We start from the raw sequence: 21,315 nt of genomic DNA, 5'->3' as shown, positions 1-21,315 counted from the left end.
TAGTATATGCACACCCTAAATATATTTACAGGTATATAGTTTAATACGGTTAAAGTAAAAATAGTTTAATGTGATTAAAGTAAAAAAATTGGTAAGATATGATGTTTTTTAAATTTTTAAAAGAATTTTAAAAATTAATTTATTTTTAAAAGAATTTAAAAAATTCAAAGTAAACTTTAAAATTTAAATTTTTTTAAAAAATCTGGGGCCTCTCCTTTCTCTTCCCACTTCTCAACAGCCTTTTAAAGGGATGCAGGCAAATGCCACAGCTTGTTTCTGCCCAAAGGCAGATGTTTGGGGAGTAATGGTGTCATCCACCATTAGGGTTTCACCTGGTGCGGCCCATACTCATCACACATCCCTAATGACACCCCTGCACATAAATCTGCTTTACACATTTGTTGTTGGAATTAATAACAAAAAAACATACAAAGTTTATGGCAGTTCTAATGTTAGTCTCAGCAGATCACAGGAGGATTTTGAGAAAGCATTTTAGAGTTACTGCCAGGAAAGTAAAGACAAATTTGCACCATGTACCTATTTTTTTTCCTTGAACTCGCCCACTGCATCTCTCCATCTTTTTTCCCCTCTTTCTTTCCTCCTTCTCTTGCCTCACCTCATGACTTTACAGTGCTCCCCCCCCCCCTTAGTCTGAAGTTGCATTTCTATCCCTTCCTTGCCTACCTCCTACCTGTAGCATGCTTCGTCTCATCCAAGCTCTCCCCCTTGTACCAGTGCAAGAAAGCCTTTTAGTGGAAAATGGCTGTGAACTGCTCAAAAGTTGGAGTTAAGCAGCTTTTTGATGGCAGTGCTGTTGTGGTGAAAGTGGCCGACATCTTGAGGTCACAGGAGGAATGTTGCAAACAGACATCTTTAGGTTATTGGCAATCCACTATAAAAAGTAGCTGCTGTTCTTCTTCCGCATGTTCAGCATCCTCGCCTCATACTTTGATATTCTTGTTGCTCCTTGCTCTTGCACATTTAATCCTTCCTCCCTGCCTTTCTTTCATCCCAAGAAGCCACACTTTCCCCCTCTTGCCCCATTTGTTTAACCTTGCCTTTCACGTTGCCCTTTCTTGCAGCCACAGCTGCACCTCCAATCCTATCTCTTGCCCTCCCCCACTTGAAAGCAGACATGATGCCACTGCTGCAAGAAAAGGAGCAGGGAGAAAGAGAAATAAATCGAGGTGCAGGGAAATGGTAGAAGGGACAGCAGTGGGGAGATGAATATAGGAGGGGTGAAGAGAAGGTAGCAATAATCACATCAGGCGGTAAGAGAATCCAACTTCCCCTCATAAAATGGAACTGTTTGTTTTTGTTTTTTTCTGTACATCTAATAAAAATATATAATATTGCTACATCTAGCAAGGTATGAAAAACAACAGATTCAATGAAACCTTAAATACTAGTCATTGTTGCAACTCTCATCCTTCATCCAATGGCTCCACTGTTTTCTGTACAATCTTTACAAGGGGCTCTGCAAATCAGACTTCAGCTAAACTTTCCTGCAAAAGCTAAGAATTTCCTGCTGAGCTATAACATTTACACAGGGAACTGGAAATCAGAACTGAGAGAGGAGGGTTCACAATCTCAGTCATAATGTGTGAGACTTCCCTCTTAGGCTAAACACATTCAAAAGCAAGGACACACTTGTTTCTCACATAACAACTGGAAAGAAGTGTGACTGTATATTTCCCCCCATAATTCTGCTACTACAAGGGCTAGATACTTGCCTTAAAAAAGGCATAGAATCTGGACCACTTGATAGTCCTAATAGGCATCAGGTGGCATGACTAGAAACTGAATGAAACCCAACAGACCAGATGGTATTGCAACCCTACCAACAGAGGAAGGCTTTTCTGGTGAAAACCCGTCTGAAGAAATATCTAAACACACAAGCTCAAGCCCCTTCCTATCTTTTAAAGGCTATGGAAATAGGAAAAGAAAGACAGCTAAAGCAAAATCGTACTACAAAATACACAATAACCACCTTCACAACACTGTCTACAATGCTGGTTATGCACTTAAGAAACCATCTGCCTACTAAACAGTGTTATGCACACTGCAGAAAGCTTCTCCATTTTAAAATGGGTTATCTTTGGCATAGTTCCTAGCAAGCATATATCTGCATTTTCTAGAATGCCACAATTTGCAATTTTATTAGCAGCTGAGAGTTTGAGCACCATGGAAACAGAACTGTCCTTTCTATACAGAATGGAAATCTACCAATGTGGAGAAATTATACAGGATTGGTATTGTGTTCATAATACCAAAATAAAATAATCATTCATTTCATGCAAAGTAACTCTTCAATTTAAATGTATTTTTTGCTTAAATTCACTTTTTTCATGGTTTAGCCAGTTCAGGCCTTGACTGAAAAGAAGAGGAGTCCTTCTATCCACCATCGTGAAGGAGAGAAAGACAAGCCAGCTCCAACAGGCCTCCAAGGGAGAGCAGATCTGCTGGACTTTTCCCCTTCCCTTCCCTTCTCCTTTTGTGTCTTGTCTTTTTTCAGATTGTAAGCCTGAGGGCAGGGAAATGTCTAATTAACAAATTGTAAGCCTCTCTGATAGCCTTGGCTGAAGAGCTGGGTATAAATAAATAAATATTATTATTATTATTGTTTTACACTAATTGATTTAAATGTATTTATTTTGCTATTAAACCTAGTCTGCAAAATTATGCTCCCTATACACTTTAGGAGATGACTTAATGTGCATTGTTCTATGTAATAGAGGATGCAAGTACAGTATAAAAATAATGCAGTTTGACACTCCTTTGAGTACTATAGCTCCATCCTCTGGAATCCTGAGATTTGTCGTTTTACAAGGTCTTTAGACTTCTGTGCAAAAGAGTGCTGGTGCATCACAAAATGACAAATCTCAGGATTCTGTAGAAGGGAGCCACAGCAGGTAAAGTGGTGTCAAACTATTATTTCTACAGTGTAAATGCTCCCAGAATATCATTTACGCACATGACTGGTTATAATTTTGCAAATGTAGAACACTCGTTATAACTTTAATAAGTAGAAAGAGAATGGTCTATTTAGCCAAAGTGGTCAATTTGACCTTATCTCATTGGATGGACAGTGTGACTTAAGTTTTTTGTGGGTTTTTTGGGCTATGTGGCTATGTTCTAGCAGAGTTTCTTTCTGACGTTTCGCCAGCATCTGATGCCAGCCACAGATGCTGGCGAAACGTCAGAAAGAAACTCTGCTAGAACATGGCCACATAAACCTGAAAAACCCACAAAAAACTATGGATACCGGCCATGAAAGCCTTTGACTTTACAGTGTGACTTAAGTTCAGGTGCACATAGATGGCACCCAGCAGACTAGTGGAAAAAGCAGTTTGAAGACAAGTTGTATGAAATTTAACACATGTTATATTTTTAAAATTCTATTGAATTTGTTACAAAATTTGATCTTCAAAACACAGTTTATCTTACAGAAAACAAGCAAGTTACACACTTTACACACTGCAAAATATATTTGGTTTCTACAAACCTGGACGAAGTCAAATATTGTAAGTGGCAGTAAGTCATCCAATATTGCTATATCCTTTGAAAATCTGTTTAGTATTCCACCTGCATGTTGAAAAAAAAAATAACAGAGCAGGACTTCAGGACACAATAGAGAAGTGAGCTTTCCTGAGTAGGAAGCAGTCTGAGTTGCAAGAGACCATAAGGGCCATCCAGTCCAACCCCCTGCCATGTAGGAATACACAATTAAAGCACTCCCAACAGATGGCCATCCAGCCACTGTTTAAAGACCTCCATAGAAAGAGGCTCCCCCAATCTCTGAGGGAGTGTGTTCCACCATCAAACAGCTCTTACTGAAGATTTTCATATGTGGCTGCATCGCTGCTAAAACGTCCCCCAAACATCCCTAAAAGGTGGAGGAAGTGCCTGAAAGCCAGGCATGCTTCCTGAATCACCATGGAAAGTGTCTCCCTCTTAGCGTCTCTGAATCATTACTGTGGAGCAGAATTCCTCTGAGCACAAAGCTATATTTAAGTCCACTGTAAAAGCATTGTTTTGTTATGACCAACAGAATGTTTGGGTCCAGTGGTGGTACTGTCTACAGCTTCTGAGTTCTGTACCCCCCCCCCCACACACACACAGCCTTTTAACTGATGTGTGTGTACCTGAGGACAACCACCACGACCACCATTGTTGTTGTTGATGATAATGATTGAACCCCCGTTCCCAAAATTTATTACTATCTCCATCTTCCAAAGTTGAGACGATACAGCTTACAGTTTAAAACAAGTCCAATATAGCTAAAGCATACAAAAGTCAACATTAAAACAGAATTAAACTACTCAGAATTAATCAATTTAAATACATTTAAATAAGCAGTTCAATAAAAAATAATATACCATCCACTAAAGTCATTTCTGCAAAAACCTTCAGTTCTAAAAACCTGTCAGAATTTTTAAAAATCAAAAAACAGAACCTCCTTCTAACCAACAAACATTAGCAAAGAGAAGGGCATTCTGGCCTCCCTAAGAAGGCAGTACTATAGCTTAGGGTCAGCCCCATTTCACATCCCCACTAGCCATGCCTATGAAGATGTTGAGGTACCAAAAAGGGCTTCTTCTAAGCATCTCAGGGCCTGGTCTGGCTTGGGTCAATCTTTCCCCCCTGTTTGAGAACAACACAGTATCATCAACAAGTGTTTTCTCAGCTACATTTATAACCCCATTTCCAAAACACATGGGAGTAGTGTATCCCCCAACAATTCAATCCAGCTGCCTCAGGGCAGATAGAAGGGAGGAGAATAAATTACTAGTTCAACTCCCAGTGCTGGAAGATACTTCTGTCTCTACACACACCCAAAGAATTGGCCCTAAATTTCTAACTCCACTATGAAAGAAAGTTCTAAGAAAGACAGATGGTGAGAGATGTCATTGTTTTCTTCAATCCTAGCAAAAACCTAAAGTGTTCCTGTGACAGAGTCACTGGGCAGACTTGATTTCCCAACAGCCAATTCTGTTTAAGGTTGGCTGTAGGTGAGGGCTGCCATGGGATATAAAAGGGAAAAGAAAATAGTTCAGGGGAGAAGAGAATAGTTTAATTTAGAAAAGTTCAGTGGAATGTTCAGTTGGAGCTCCATTGAGAATTAGGCATTGAGTGAAATCAGAGATCTATTCAGGGAAGTTTAGTGGATAGCATTTGAGTGGGGAATTGCCTGCAACTGTTGATTTTTTGTAATCAGTGTAACCATACCATCTGTGAAACTGTTCTACATAAGCTACATTCTTCATACATGTTACTTAGTGGCTATGCAGACCGCCCTGAAGGGGCAACCTCCAGCTGCCCCTTTTACAGCCAGATCGGGGCCACAGCAACCGGCATGTCATGGCCCCAATCTGGCCTTTCCAGGGCACAAAAAGGAGCCGCAAAAAGTGACTCCTTTTTGCACCCTGGAAAGGGTGCCATAGCCGCAGTGCCATGGCTATACGCAACTCTTTCAATGCTGTATCGTGCGGAAGTGCTGGACGAGTATCGTGATGCCACACACCATGTGGAGCGGTGCGTGGCATCATGGCACCCTGGGGTTGGATTCGGGGCGTGAGTAGTGTGGACATGATGCCCTGACTCCACCCTCAGCCGACCTTTCGGGCCAGACTAAATAAAGTTAAGGTTTGTTTGTTTGCTTGTTTCAAGAGAAGCTTCTGCCTGAGTGAATCCACAACCATATAGACACAGGAAACATGCTACCAAAATATCAAAGTTATAAGAGGAGGACACTGGGGACCTTAGCCCTTATACATTTAGGGAACATGTATCAAAGGTTGATATTGGGCAAGTGTCATTCATGTAGAGTCTTCTGATATATCTCAGGTAAAAAGGTAGCATTGAGGCACTAATGAGAAGAGCCTTGTAACAGTTCCTTTTAACACAAGAGTACTGTTGTTCAAAACCCATAAACTTTCTGCTTATTGAGTAGGCTAATTCTACCTGCTTTCAGCTTGTTGAAGGAAGACATGGGTGCTTGAAGGACTGCATGCAACATCTTATGATGAAGAGTTTTAGAAACTGTTATTAGAGTATGCACCAGGGGCAAGCCTCTGAGGATTCCCAGGGCCAACAGAGTATCTGCCACTCCCACATAAATGTAAAAGATGTAATAGGTGCTAGTCTGAGTAACAATAACAGCAACATCAGAGGTAGCATTTGTTACGTTTTGAGTAGCTGAACGTGAAACAGCATCACTATAAGAAAACACACAGAAATTGTTATATTGTCAATATAATCATTTTATCTTGCTTTAGTATGTCAAGTTGAAGAATAAATCATAACTGATTTGAAGACATTTCCCTTTTTGGAAAACATGTTTTTTAAAAAGAGTTTTCATTAGACAGAAAAAGTTCATTTTAAAACACGAGTGAGCAATGTTTAGCCAGTGGGTCACATGTGGCGTTCAATGGACCAAGGAAATTTTGGGACCGTGGAGGAGAATCTATCCACACACACACACACACACACACATCTCAGAATGCTTCAGAAAGTTCCCAAACACACTCTAGAGGATGCAGAGGACATTTCCGCTATGTTTCAGGCTCCCTGGGCTCCTCAGCAGTCAAAAATAATTTTTCCAGAAAAATCCCCCACCCTTGCCCTAGTATGAACAGAGGGTGTGGGGTGCATTCCTACCACAATTTGTGGACTTCCATGGGCCAATTTAGGCCCAGGAGAAGACTTTTTCAAAACTCAAAGCATGATGAAAATGTCCCATACCTGTGCTACAGGTGTTTGGGGGCAAAAATCATTTTTTTATTTTTATTGTTTACAGCAACAGGTATGGCTCTCCAAGAGCTCCCAGGGGGCTAGTGCCCCCAACCTTCCACAGTTGTCTATTATGTATCTGAGGGTTTGCTGTGACTGGGAATATTGCATTCTGATATTTCAATTCACTTGAAATTAGTTGTTGCACACCTTCAAGTGATTTCCAAGTTTTGGCAATCCTAAGGTGAAACTATCACAAAGTTTTTTTGGCAAGATTCGTTTGGGGTGGTGGTATTGCCTTTGCCTTCCTCTGAAGCTGAGAGATTGTAACTCACTCAAGTTCAGATGAGCAGGGATTCATAGTCTCTGGATGACCATAACACCATGCTGACTACATTATGCACATTGCACTTTCCTGAATGGTAACACCTGCAGGACTTCTAAATAAAGATTTTTAGGCATTTGTGTAGAAGAGCAATCCTATCTGTGTAAACTTGTGGAAAAGGCCCACTGAACAGAATTCATTTCTGAGGGAAAAAAATTATCACAGGATTGGATTATAACCCATAAAAATGCATCATGCTTGTTTGTAGTTATAACTCAGGGTCCAACTAAATAAATTAACATAAGAGTGTTTGTTCTATAATATTAGTTACTAGGAAGTCAGAGTGCTTTCAGAATGGAGAGGGAAAGATGATGAGGAAGATGATTCTTTTTCCTTCTATTTGGTCCTGACATCATCATCATCATCATCATCATCATCAATTGGCACTCTGATAAAAACTAGTTGCTGATGTTGCTGTTGTTGTTTTGACTTAAAGCCACCTTTCTCCGAGAGCTGGGACTCAAGACATCTCGCAACAGATAAAAATGGGTTCAAGTAAAAGCAAATTAAAAAGGTATATATATAAACAAAGCAGAAAGCCAGGGTAGTGTCATGGTTTGAGTGCTAGACTATGACTCAGGAGACTAGAGTTCAATTTTTGGCTCCGCCATAAAACCCAGTGGGTGACCTTGAGCAAGTCACACTCAGCCTCAGAAGGTGACGATGACAAACTTCCTCTAAAGAAACTTGCCAAGAAAACCTGGTGATATGGTCACTATAAATTGAAAACAGCTTGAAGTACACAACAACAACAAAGCTAGTACTAAAACACAACTGAACTATTAGAGAATTAAAACGCTATTAAATTTTTAAAAATCCTATGAAAACATTACTTAACTTGCTACATTTTAAATGATATAATCGAAGTGGTACTCACTTGATGCACAATACTCCAATGAGAGAAGCCACCACCTGCAAATAGACAATACATATTTAATGATTACTGTTACTGTTGTTGCTTATTATTATAATATCTTTGTTTTATCTAATCTTTCTCCAAGGGAAGGGTGGCATAATGTGGGTTCTCCTCTCTTCCCTATGCAATTTTATTCCAACAATAATGCTGTGAGGCTCATCAAGCTTTGAGACAGTGTGTCCCAAAGTAATCCACTGAGATACACAGCTGAATTGTACTGGAACACAGGTCTCTCCAGATCTACCAGAGTAGGGTTTCTTAAACTATCTGATGGTGGGGATTGACAAGTTGTTTTCCCCAGTGAGCCAGGGACTGGCACCATAATTATGTCCATTGATTATAACTATACTTTTCTTTCCTGGAAACTCCTCGTGAACTGGCAAGTTGGCAACCAGTTGGTTGCAGGCCACCACTAATCCACAGACCATCACTTGAGTAGCACTGTAGTTCAGTATGGCCAGAATCCTTAACTTCTCCAAGCCCAACCTACCCTACCCATCCCACAAAAATCCCTGACAGAAACATCATTTACCTGTGTTCCAACTGCCAAAGAATGGATTTCCTTTTCCTCATGCAGCTGATTATTATTATTATTATTATTATTATTATTATTATTAACCTTTATTTATGAAGCACTGTAAATTTACGCTGATGCCCAGTAAGGTAGGTTTACAGTAGTGGCAACAGTGTCACAATCATGATCAAGTACCAATCATGAATATGAAAGAGTTACACAGATATACTCATCCATACTTTTTGTACTTACAATTGCTACTGAGTCATTTGCTTAGCTAAGTGTATATAACTTAGGGGCAAAGCAGATGGACAGGAAGGAGTGGCCAGAAGCTGCTCCCAGCCCGATCGCCCCGGGGCCTTGGCATGCCATGTCCGTGAAGGCACCTCCTGCTGCCAGCCCAAATAGGAGTGGAAACGATCTTCTCCTTCTGGGGCTGGTTTTGGGCTACCTTAGGAGGCCCCAGGTGGCTTCCAGGCACTCCAAGGGCGTGCGTCATATAAACGCCATGTCCCTGGAGAGCCCAGATGCCACCCCCATCTTTTACAGGCCTTAGTTGCTTACTTAAGTGTACTTAACTAGGGCTACATCTGCACTGTAGAAATAATGCACTTTGACACCCCATTAACTGCCATGGCTCAATGCTAAGGAATTCTGGGGTTTGTAGTTTTGTGAGATATTTATCCTTCTCTGCCAGAGATTTCTAGGGCCACAACAGACTACAAATCCCAGGATTACATAGGATGGGGCCATGACAGTTGAAGTAGTGTCAAACTGCATTAATTTTGCAGTGTGGCAGCTGCCCAAGTAGCGGAAAGAGGATTCTAGTGTTCCACAGTAAGGACCTTATCACACGGGAGGCAAAGTGCCCAAATCCCATGGATAAATGGGGTTTAGATTCTGGGAATATCCTGCAGAAGTGGGATTGTTTTCAGACACGTCGGGCTAATTGATCATTAACGCAACATTGGGATTTTCCCAAAAGTAAAAAGCTGCAAGATTTTGTGACATTCTGCATGGATTAATGTCATGTTAAAGCTCAATTAGCCTGACGTGTCTGAAAACAATCCCACTTTTGCGGGATAGTCCCAGGATCTAAACCCCGTTTATCCATGGGATTTGAGAGCTTCCCTTCCATATGATAAGGTCTTAAGTGTCTTTGTGATTGTTATTTAACTCCTTTTCTTTATTACTTGATCTTTGACAATTATTTCTTTTCATACTTCCATTTACTCAGAAAATGTTCAGAAAGTTTGGTTACAGTGTATCAGAGAAATTTAAAAGTAAAGTGAAAGTGAAGTAATTTTTTTTCTTATCACCTTTTTTTGTGCTTATGTTAATTTTCTGTACCAAGTATGAAACCTCCAGCATTGCCAATCACAGTTTCTTACCCATCATTTACTACCATTATCATGTTGTAAGATTATTCTTCTGAAGTTTTTTGGCTATATTTTCCAACCTTATCTTTCCCTTCTGTATCTTCATGCATAACTTACAAAGCAATCCTATGCACATCTACTCAAAAATAAGTCCATTGAGCCTGCAACCGCACTACAGAAATAATCCAGTAACACCACTTTAACTGCCATGGGTAAATGCTACAGAATTCTGGGAACTGTAGATTTTTGTGGCACCAGAGCTCTCTGACAGAGAAGGCTAAATGTCTCACAAAACTACAGTTCTCAGAATTCCATACCAGTGAACCAACTTGGGAAACATTTTGAAATGCGTTGAAAAACCTGCAAAACCAAGCTTTCTGCTTGACTGGTAATTGACAAGGTAATTGACTGAGTTAATAGCACTGTGGTTTTTGCATTCAGACTGGTAATTGGAAATGTAATTGATGATATTAGTCAACTGCACTATGTTTAACTGCATTTAGCAGTTTGCTGGTACAAATAACACATTCTTTTTAAAAAAATCTTTGGGTGCAAAAAAAAAAGTTTTAAAGACCACATGCAGCCCACAAACCACACTTTCCCCACCTCTCCTAATCCAGCCTAGAAAGGAAATACACAGTATCTGGCCCTCTAGATGGTGAATTATAACTTCCATCTTTGTTCACTACTGGCTATGCTGGCTATCGCTGATGGGAGCTAGACTCCAACAACATCTGTAGAGCCACATGTTGCCCACCTCTGGCCTACAGTGTAAGAATTGCATATCCACATCTATCCAAGTACGACATTTAGCTTTAGTTGAACCATTTCTCAATTTGCAACAGGACAGTATTTGCAACAGCACAGTATGTCATATTATAAGTATTATTAGTACATAGTTGTTGCTGGTAAGCATTCTGATGCAGATGTTTATAAATAATGGACATACCATAACTAACAACTAAAAGTCAGATGAGCATACATGCAGTGTCCCTAAGAGTTAGAGTTCCACTGCTACGCTTGCAATTAGGGTAGCCAGATCAAAGAATAACTGGGCTCCAGCACATTTAATAGTTCCATAGAAGAGGCAATTTCAGCAGATGTGCCTACTGTAACAAAGTGTACCCACTAAAATTCCATTCTCTACACAGCTATTTAAAATGTGGAGGTTCTATTATCCTCACCCTCAGCAGACGATTTAATTTGTCTTACTTGAAATCCTACTTTCATTTATATTTGCTATACAGATTGAAGACCAAGATTATAAGGTCACCATTCTTACCTCAATTGAAAAGATAACTACGCACATAATTAACACAACAATCAACGCTTTGTGGACACTAATATATCGGAAGTATGTGTTCCATGTAGTAACAGTGTTCATTGTTTCAGAATCATCAAAGAAACATTCCTGGTAAAACAATGGACAAGGACACAGTTAGAATGATCCCAACAATTATTTGTTCCTGCATATCCATAATGTATCAGTACTGCTCACACTTTACCTATATGAATCAGAATCAATTCTGTCACTGAGATATCTATAAACTCTGATGCTTACTTCCTAGCATTGTTCTAAATTCTATGCATACACATTGTATTCATGATTCTTTCTTTATTTTCAAAAGCACAGGACAATTTGGAAACTTTCCCTGAATATTTTTATAAAGTAAAAAATATTATAAGTTTTTAACTATCTGAAGCAAAGGGATAATCAAATCATTTCCAGTTTATGGCTCGTTCACATGTATTGCAACTCTGCTCCATCTTTTCCCCCTCTTAATATGTGTGTGTGAGTATGCACAAAACATTGCTTAAAATGTACACATTTTGCCCATAAAATATGTACAGTATGGTTCTACAATAGTCCTCCTACTTGAATGCCCTTTGGACAAGTCAAAATTTGGTGTGGGGGGGTGTTTAACAGTCCAATTTATAACTATGTTCAACTCATCATACACCAGCATGTGCAAACTGGGTTGTTTAAGGACATAGACCAAGCAAAATTATACCTCATCCCTACTGAAGCATAACCATTGATTCAATGGCTAAAATTCAATCCAAATGGAGCGGCATGGAAATGATGTCCTGGCGCCGAGGCGCCCTTTCTGTGGCATCAGAAGGAGCTCCAAAATGGAGCTCCTTCCAGGTTTGTGTCACCGGCGCAGCCTTTACATGACTGTGCCAGCGCCACAAATGAGAAAGGGGCCAAGCAGCCCCTTTCTCTTTGTCCCCGCTGCTGTCGGATGTCCTTGGGGCATGAAGCCCCAAGGACACCCCTTTCCAGGCCGCGGGGAAGCGGCCTTTTGCCATTTCCCGGCAGCCTGGAAAGCGGCGGATCGGGGCCTCAGAGGCTGCCACTGTGGCAGCTGAGGCCCTGATCCGGCGGGGAAAGGGGCGGGAACAGGCCACCCCAAAAGGGCGGTCTGTAAACCACCAATAATAATAATATGATTTATTTATAGCCTGCCTCTCCCCAAAGGATCGAGGCAGGTAACAATCACCAAATTAATAAAAACTACATCGGTGTTCACAGAGCAAAGTCTCATTGATTTAATGAGTCTATTCTGGCTGGGAGTCACAATTAATTAAACTTAGGCCAACATTACTGCAAGAAGAATCGCTATGAGATCATTGTTTTGACATATAAAAAATTACACATGAAACACGAAATTAAAGGTAAGTGTAATATAGAAATTACATTGCAACATGTTCAATAAGAGGGAAGCATCCTAAATAGATATTGGTATCTGAATCACAACTAACAACAGTAGTCTGAAACACATACCTTTAAATCCTCTTCATTAAGTTCTTCAGTTATTTCTAGCACACTGTCCCGAGACAAACGCCTGGCATAGATATCTATCTCAGAAGACTGGTGGACTACTGACATTTTACGTACTGATACACTGCCCTTTTTGTAAAGGCTTTGTCCAGGATGAACTGAGGTTCGGGTCATCAAGTTAAGCACAGACTGCCTCCTCTGTCCTCTGAATGTGGGGCCAGGATTAAATACATTGCTTCGTGGCAAAATTGCCTCCCCTTGTTCAGAGTCGGGCACCAAAGACAACCTTCTTTCAACTGGTTCTCCAAGACCGTCTTCTATACCATTAGCCTGCAATGGTGTTTTTTGCATGAGAGAAAACTTTCGGCTTGAATTCAGTGCATTCATCACAGAATTCTTCCTTTTCTCAGTAAAATCTGAAGTTTGCTTAAAGGAAGCCTTTTTCTTTTCATTTCGTGAACCCAATCCATCACTGTCAATAGAGAGCCTTCTCAGTGCTTCAGTGAGAATGGAATTCCTTCTGTCTGGACTGAAGTGATCAAAAGCATCAAATCCCATCAGCTCAGAGCTGAAGTTGGGCCGTTGACCCTGAAGCTCAGAAAATGTTCCATAGAAATAGCATGTTCCCTCATGTAAAATTAATATCTTGTCTGCTATCTTTAAATGTTCCAGTTTTGAAGTGACAAGAATTCTTGTTTTGTTGACAATAAGCTTACATACACAACTGTGAAAAGCAAGAAACAATAAGCAAAACATCATTACAAAAAGATTTTAAAAATAAGTGTGCTATATATCTATAATATTTATAATATAGATAATATATTTAATGAATCATTTCTTTATTTATACTTTACTTATACTATTTTTCACACCTTGTCACAATGAGGGGGCCAGCCTTGTTTCTTGAGGAAGGGCATTCCAGAGGGCAGGAGCAGCCACTGAGAAGGCTCTCTCTCGTGTCCTCACCAGATGAACCTGTTATGGTAGAGGAACTGAGAGAAAGCCTTACCCGGGAGATCTTAGGGCCCTAGCAGGTTTGTATGGGGAGATATGGTCTCTCAAATAATCTGGACCTAAGCCATGTAGGGCTCTATAAGTCATAAGCAGCACTTTGAATTTTGCCTAGAAATGAACTGATAGCCAGTGGAGTTGTTTCAGCAAGGGAGTTGTGTGGTCCCTATAACTGGCCCCAATCAGCATTCTGGCACAGACATTTTGCACATGCTGAAGTTTCTGAACAGTTTCCAAAGGCAGCCCCATGTAGTGCACTGCTGTAGCCCAAACGGGATGTAAGCAAGACATGTGTCACTGTAGCTAGATCTGATGTCTCAAGGAATGAGTGCAGCTGGCACACAAGTTTTAATTGTGCAAATGCACTCGTGGCCACTGCTGAAACCTGGCCATCCAGGCACAGAGTGGAGTCCAGGAGCACACCCAAGGTGCGAACCTGAGATTTCAGGGGGAGTGTAACCCCATCCAGCATAGGCAAGGTCCCTATTCCCTGATCTGCCTTACGACTGACCAGGAGCACCTCTGTCTTGCCCTTACTAGATTAAGTTTCAATTTGTTTGCCCTCATCCATTACAGACCGTAGTTCAATACAGACAGTTTCCTTGGAATCAGATGAAAAGTAGAGATAGAGTTGGGTGTCATCTGCATCATGGTGACACCTCACCCTGAAACTCTGGATGAGCTCTCCCAGAGGTTTCATCTAGATGTTTTATAACATGGGGGACAAAATGGAACCCTGTAGGACTCCACAGGCCAGTGGCCAAGGAGTCGAACAGGAGTCCCCCAACACCACCTTTTGAGTCCACTCCTTCAAGAAGGACTGGAACCACTGCATAACAGTGCCCCTAAGTCCCATATCAGAGAAGCAGCTTAGAGGGATACCATGGTCGATGGTATTGAAAACATCTGAGAGATCTAGCAGGACCAGCAGGGACACACTCCCCCTATCCATTTCCCTGCAGATGTCATTCAACAAGGTGACAAAAGCTGTCTCTGTCCCATAGCCAGGCCTGAAGCTAGATTGAAATGGATCTAGAAAATATGTTTCATCCAGAAACCCCTGGAGCTAAGAGGCCACTACTCACTCCAGAACCTTGCCCCAGACTGGAATATTAGAGACTGGCCGATAGTTCTCCAGGATGGCGGGATCCAGGGAGGTCTTTTTCCGCAATGGCTTCACCACAGCCTCCTTTAGATAGGGTGGCATTCTACCTTGCTGTAGTGAAGCATTCACTACTCCCCTTGCCCACTCAGCCAGTCCCCCTCTAGCTGCTGTGCAGCTGTGTTTGAAACCAACCCTGGAACCAAAGAAGTTGCCCCACTCCTGGACTATGTATCCACACAGCTCTTTCCTGAAAACAACCAAGCTTCAAAGCAGGAAGACCTCCATTATCTGTATTTTCCCATTTTGTCCATATCATGAAATCACAGTTTACCATTTTGATACAAGCCAGTATATTTAGTTCTGGTTCAAAGCTGATTTAATATCTTGGCTTGTTTCTTGATTCAGACAAAATGAATTTGACTATCAGGTTTTAGTATAATACTAACTGATTTCTAATGAGTATTGCACAGGGGCCCTAAAATTATTCCTAAAAACATTATGTATTTGCATAAATTTACATAAAAATACATATTATATTAACAAATTATTTTTTAGATATGGCCATTGCTCTGCAGAAAGCTTTTTCTGCCTCACTAACATAATACCCTTTAATAATAATAAAAAGTCACAATACACCATACCTTTCAAATATTTCTTTTTCTGTTAACATGTCTAAATAACCAAAAGGGGAATCCAGGAGATATAAATCAGCATCCTTATACACTGCTCTATATAAAAGACAAAGAAATGAAATTAACTTTGATGAAAAGTAAGTACTAGCACAAGAAATCCAGATTTAATTTACAGTTTTCCCCCCCAGATGTTTTATTATAGACTAAAACAAACTGCATCCAGTGCTTCCATGGTTACAAACATGTAGGCTCATGTAACCCACCATATTCATATTTAACTGTATACAATGAATGTCTTAGGCATGTTCCAAAAGCTCATTTCTGCTGAGCTGGCCACACAAAGCATTATGTTTTCCTTGGAACTTACATTTTTGGTTATTCGCTCCTTGGCTATTTTTCTCGAGCATTGGTTTGATTATGCTTTTGTGGAATAAGTTCAAAACATAAACAAGACATATAAGACATATGCAACATAGATTGTCCAGAAATTTGCAGAGTGGTAATCAAGATTACAGAAGTAATGAATTGCTATCAGCAATAAGTAATGGGTTGGACAAGAGCCAAAAGTGACAAGATGGAAAATGCTGGTTCATGGTTGGTTTTTGTTTTTCTGACTTCAGAGGAGTTGTTCAAACTGTTCTGGTTACCTTTCCCTCATTTGGCCCAAGGGAAGCACTTGTATTCATAGTTAACCTTATAAAGGCCACAAGGCACTAGTGAATAGTCACTCATATACATCTATCCATACACATGCATACAAATACACACATCCAATCCACCTACTTGAACCACCGGTCACTAGTGAACAAACTACAGATTGTATAGATATACATCCATTTTCCCACATTATTCTCCACACATTTTCACTTTAGATACAAAGATTCTGCATCCCCAAGATCTGAAGAGATACTTTAAGTTTTTTCTAACTTGTACCAATGCTGGAGGGAGAGGTAAGCTGGCAATCATTATGATCTTATGGTGATAACTAATCCTTCCATTCTGCCTGCAGCTCAAGAAAGATCTTTCTCTTGTAACAATTACTCTGGAAGGGGCAAGGGATGGGCTATATAACTGTCACATACAGGCAAGGACTGGAGAACAGGTTATAGCTGGGATCCAACCCATGGTATGACAGTTTGCTACTTATGCTCTATTGGTCCAGGCTTAGGGTACTAGATCCAATGGTATTTATAGCTTGAAACACAAGGTATGGTAGATGTGGCCCCTCCTGGACAGAAATAGCCTGGTCATTTTCTGTTGTGGAATTTTTCCTATATACTGATCTAAATCCTATTAGTTCCAACTAGAATACAGCTATGGACTCCATTATATTTATCTATGCATTGAGTCATCATTCAACAATTAATTTAATGGATCTACTCTACCAGAGACTCTCCAATAGCAACTGTTACATATGGGTCTTTGAAGAGTTCTGACTGAAAACACCCACACTGAAAACATCTAACAATCCTTAAATAGCTGCAGTAACTTCCAGTCTGTTTCCAAGCACAATTAAATGTGCTGATGCTCACTTTTAAAGCTATACAATCACTTTCTACCACACGAGCATCCCAGAAGCCTAAAGCCATCTTCATTGAGAAGCCCTTCTGCAAGAGTCTCCAAATTAGGTAATCAGAAAGAGGGACATCGTTTTTTGGGGGGTGTTTGAGCTAAGCCTTTGATTTCAGAAAGAGTGACATCTTGTTATGGTTCACTCTGTTTTATATACCTTCCTCAGGGAAACACATGTGCAGCACAGTTGATATCTGTTCAACAGCAGAAGCAGCAGAAAACGACTTTCCTATTTGCAAGATTTTCAGGTGGCCATTTCAGCGATTTTTAAATGCTAATATATTCTCTTATGCACTCTGCTCATTTTACTGTTTGTTTGTCAGTTCATTGTTCTGCTGCTCAGTTTTATTTATTTATGTATTTACACATTTATTTGGGAGTTATATTTGTTTATTTTTAGTTTGGATAATGGTTCTGCATTTTCTTCCAAGCCAGCCTGAGAATTGAGAAACCTGTGATATACAACACATCAAAAATATTTTCCTTACAAGAAAATTCAACTGTTGCCTTAGCTTCAGCTGAGCATAAGGGAGCATCTTTCTTGTAATCTGAGGGATACCATACTGTGTTGTTCTATCAAACCATAAACTTCTCTATAAAAATCAAATTCTCATTATTAAATATAAAAAATACTAGGCAGAAAATAATCTTAGGTTGTAATCCTTTACCAACTTGAACTGGTAATTTTAGTTCAAAAGGTCCTCCATAGTGTAAGACCTAATACTCTCTGCTTCAGGCCCTGTTCAGACCGGTCATTAAGGTCAGCCTGGGGGCAGAGTTGGGGCATCACATCCACACAATGCACACCAGACTCCAGCAACAGGGTGCCAAGTTACCCAACAAGGGAATTCCCTATTTACTTCTATGGAAATTTTTGGTGTGTTTTATTGAATTGTAGTATTTTGTTGTGTGTGAAGAATTTATCTGAAAGAGGAATAAAGCAAGTTGTGAACTGAGTTCCTTGGACTAGCAGCAAATTAATATATGGAAGAATATATACATAATATATGTAAAAAGAGTCAAACGAGCAAGCATCACACATGTTCACTTCTAATGAGATCCAGCACACATGCAGCTAAGCACCAAGCACAGCTGCCTTGAGTCCCTCCACCAGGAGAAAGGTGAGATATAAATATATTGTTGTTGTTGTCATTTCCACTATTTCTCCACTGTCAAAAAGTGGTGCATGAAGATAGTGAAGAGTCTTTGCACATAAGTCTAATCTATACTACAAAAATAATACAATTTGACAACACTTTAACTGCCATAGCTTGATGCTATGGAATCCTGGGATTTCTTATTGCACCAGAGCTCTTTGACAGAAAAGGCTAAATATCTCACAAAACTACAAATCCCAGAATTCCATAGAATTCAATCATGGCAGTTAAAGCTGTGTCAAACTGTATTATTTCTGTAGCGCAGATTAGACCATAGATGTCTGGTTCTTGTTGAAATTCATATGAAGATTTTTAGAATATGTTCTGGTCAAAGACTTCCTTCTACAGCCCAACACACACATAATAACATGGATCATGAAACCCTATAATACAGTGGGCTCTTGGTATGTACTGGGGCTTCATTTCAGGACCCCAATGTGGATATCAAAATCTGTAGATACGCAAGTCCCATTATATGGAGCCCTGGTGGCGCAGTGGTTAAATGACTGTACTGCAGCCATTTACTCAAAACGACAAGGTTGCGAGTTCAAGACCAGCCAAAGGGCCCAAGCTCGACTCAGGCTTGCATCCTTCCGAGGTCACTAAAATGAGTACCCAGACTGTTGGGGGCAAATTAGCTTACTTGCTAATTAGCTTACTGTTCACCGCTATGATCTTTGGAATAGCGGTATATAAATAAAACAAATTATATGCATTGGTGTAGTAAAATAGTGCCCTTATATAACATGGCAAAATGGCTTTTTAGATTTTTTAAAAATATATATTTTCAAGCCTGGGTTGTTTAATCCAGAGATGCATATTCCATGGATATGGAGGGCCAGCTGTATATGCAGTGTACAGCCCAAACTCTAGTGTTTTAATGTTAGCTGAAAAGAAAGCCTCAAAAGCAAATTCTTGTTTAAACATGGACAACTGTCTCCTCAATTTTTTCGAAAAGTGCTGATGAAATGCCTGGTTGAGTTCATAATGGAAATGGCTCTGCTGCATGAATAATGCAGCATAAATAACTCAGAGGCAACTATACTTCACATTTACACCAATTTTCCAAAGCAGGGATGCATCAGACATTAGAACTACAGGGGTCTGAGTGCCTCTGTTGTCTGCATTCTCTGCTTATTGGGAGTTGTTATGGATGAAAAATAGAGAACTACAGCAAACAGCAGAACTTAGGAGAAAGGCCACAATTCCATACCATGAATTCTACAGTTATTTTTGACAACATTAAGAAATTAATTGCAAGAAAAAGCATCAGCAAAAACTAAATAAATCTTATCTTGTGAATGAATGACAATTCTATTGAAGACACACAGACACCCCAAATAACATGCTGGTATCAAAATGTACCAGAATGAGCGATATTTGATTTTAAAAATGTTCATGCAATTATTTCAGCTCACCTGGCCAGGGAAATTCTGGCTCGCTGTCCACCACTGAGAGTGATTCCACCTTCTCCCAAAACAGTGTCATCTTTTTCTGGAAACTTTGAAATGTCCTAGTTAAGAAATGCATGATTTTTTCATTTATGGTGTATTTTATTGTATTGTAGTATTTTGCTTTTCTCAAATTGTGCGCTTGAGTTTGATCCGCATTTGGTAACTAACCATTGGGAGGCATCTATTTTACACACTCTCTGTGGTCCATCGAGGTATTTATAGCCATAGTCATAAACAGAATTCTGTCACTTTGTAGTTAACCTCTTGCTCCTAAGAATGTATGCAGAAGGCAACTGGCTTCTCTCATATTGTTAGATTCTTTCGGAACATGTTGCTTCCTTCCTTAACAAGTGTTCAGTTATTTCTGCCCTGTGCTTTCCTACTATTCAGCAAGTTACTAATCAAGAGGAAGAACAGCCCTCATCTTCTACAATGATCAGTTTATGAGGTATAGCTGTAGCCTTTGATGCAAGAACCTTGGCAGAAATGCCTAGCTGTCCCTGTTAGGGATGTAAAGAAAACTCAGAACTTTTATTTTTGTTGCTGATAAAAGGCGTCTGAACTCTGAAACTCAATGAGACAACCTGTAGAGCAAATGGCCAAACACTACAAGATTTTTTAATATATATTTCAGCATTTATGTTGTGCAAAAAAAGAAAAAGAAAAAATCATTTGTGCAAAATAACATGAAGAAAAAACTTCAGGACATGACGGCTGGGAAGGGACTTTTTTCTCTCTGCCATAATCTTAACAAAAATCCCTGAAGCAAATGGAAACAGGGTAATGACCCATCTGGCCAACTGTTCAGAGGTCTGAGTATCAGCTGATCTTCAAAAAATTTACCAGTCATCTTACTAACATTACCAGTAATCTTAGTAGCATATTTCACCTGACCAGATGGGAAACTAAATCAAGAGTAGGAAGTCAGCAAGGGATGTAGGAGAGGGAAGGTGATCACCTGTAGCACTATGATAGCAAACTGCACAACACAGGTCTAACCTATTGATCAATAGTCCAGTTGCAGGTTGGGTTAACTCAGAAGGGTTCAGTGGGACATAGGGGTGAAACAGACAGTCAAAAAGAGCCAGCTTCCCAGCGGATTTGGGGGCATGGCATTCAGACAGCAGCACACCCCCAGTCTGCCAGGAAGCTGCATGGCTGACCACACATGCGGTGGATCAAGGGCATTTTGGCAGTGCAGCATTTACACATGCTACGCTGAAAAAACACTGCCACAATGGCAAAGGCACCCTTTTCCCGGTGCTAAAAGGAGTGGCTTTTTTTCTCTCCTTTTTGAGCCAGGAAAAGGCCAGGTTGAGGGTATGGCGTAAGGTTGTCCAGGCCCCAACCCGGCGAGCAAAGGGGCTGCGGCAAGCTGCTCCTTACCCACCAACTGCTTTGCCCCTTAGTCTCAAATAATATGTACAGTATATGACCAAATTAAATGTATGTTATTGAACGAATAAAAGTGAGGAGGGGGAAAATTAGATTAAAAGACCAGAGGAGCAGAGACAAAGGAGAAAAGCTTTTTAAAGAGAAGTTAACATTGGTTGCATCTATACTGCAGAAATAATCCAGTTTGGCAGCTCTTTAACTGCTATGACTCAGTGCTATGGAATTCTGGGGACTGTAATTTTGTGATTTAGCCTCCTCTTTCAGAGAACTCTGGTGCC

The 21,315-nt window shown here is 40.2% G+C and overlaps 1 protein-coding gene across 1 annotated transcript in view; it reads right to left on the bottom strand.

Annotated features, from left to right (window-relative positions):
• The window catches only part of CFTR (CF transmembrane conductance regulator), a 120,690-nt gene that overhangs the window by 33,658 nt on the left and 65,717 nt on the right, over positions 1 to 21,315 (bottom strand). The window contains exons 12-18 of the mRNA XM_042470394.1: positions 19,607 to 19,701; positions 15,469 to 15,555; positions 12,715 to 13,435; positions 11,209 to 11,337; positions 7,995 to 8,029; positions 5,965 to 6,218; positions 3,506 to 3,585 (exon numbers count right to left, since the gene is read on the bottom strand). Of these exons, the coding sequence (XP_042326328.1) occupies positions 3,506 to 3,585; positions 5,965 to 6,218; positions 7,995 to 8,029; positions 11,209 to 11,337; positions 12,715 to 13,435; positions 15,469 to 15,555; positions 19,607 to 19,701 (1,401 nt within the window). The remainder of the gene's footprint in view (positions 1 to 3,505; positions 3,586 to 5,964; positions 6,219 to 7,994; positions 8,030 to 11,208; positions 11,338 to 12,714; positions 13,436 to 15,468; positions 15,556 to 19,606; positions 19,702 to 21,315) is intronic.

The sequence above is a fragment of the Sceloporus undulatus genome, chromosome 5 (assembly GCF_019175285.1).
Source record: "Sceloporus undulatus isolate JIND9_A2432 ecotype Alabama chromosome 5, SceUnd_v1.1, whole genome shotgun sequence".
Lineage (NCBI taxonomy): Eukaryota > Metazoa > Chordata > Lepidosauria > Squamata > Phrynosomatidae > Sceloporus > Sceloporus undulatus.
This window is presented reverse-complemented; position numbering and strand designations above follow the sequence as displayed.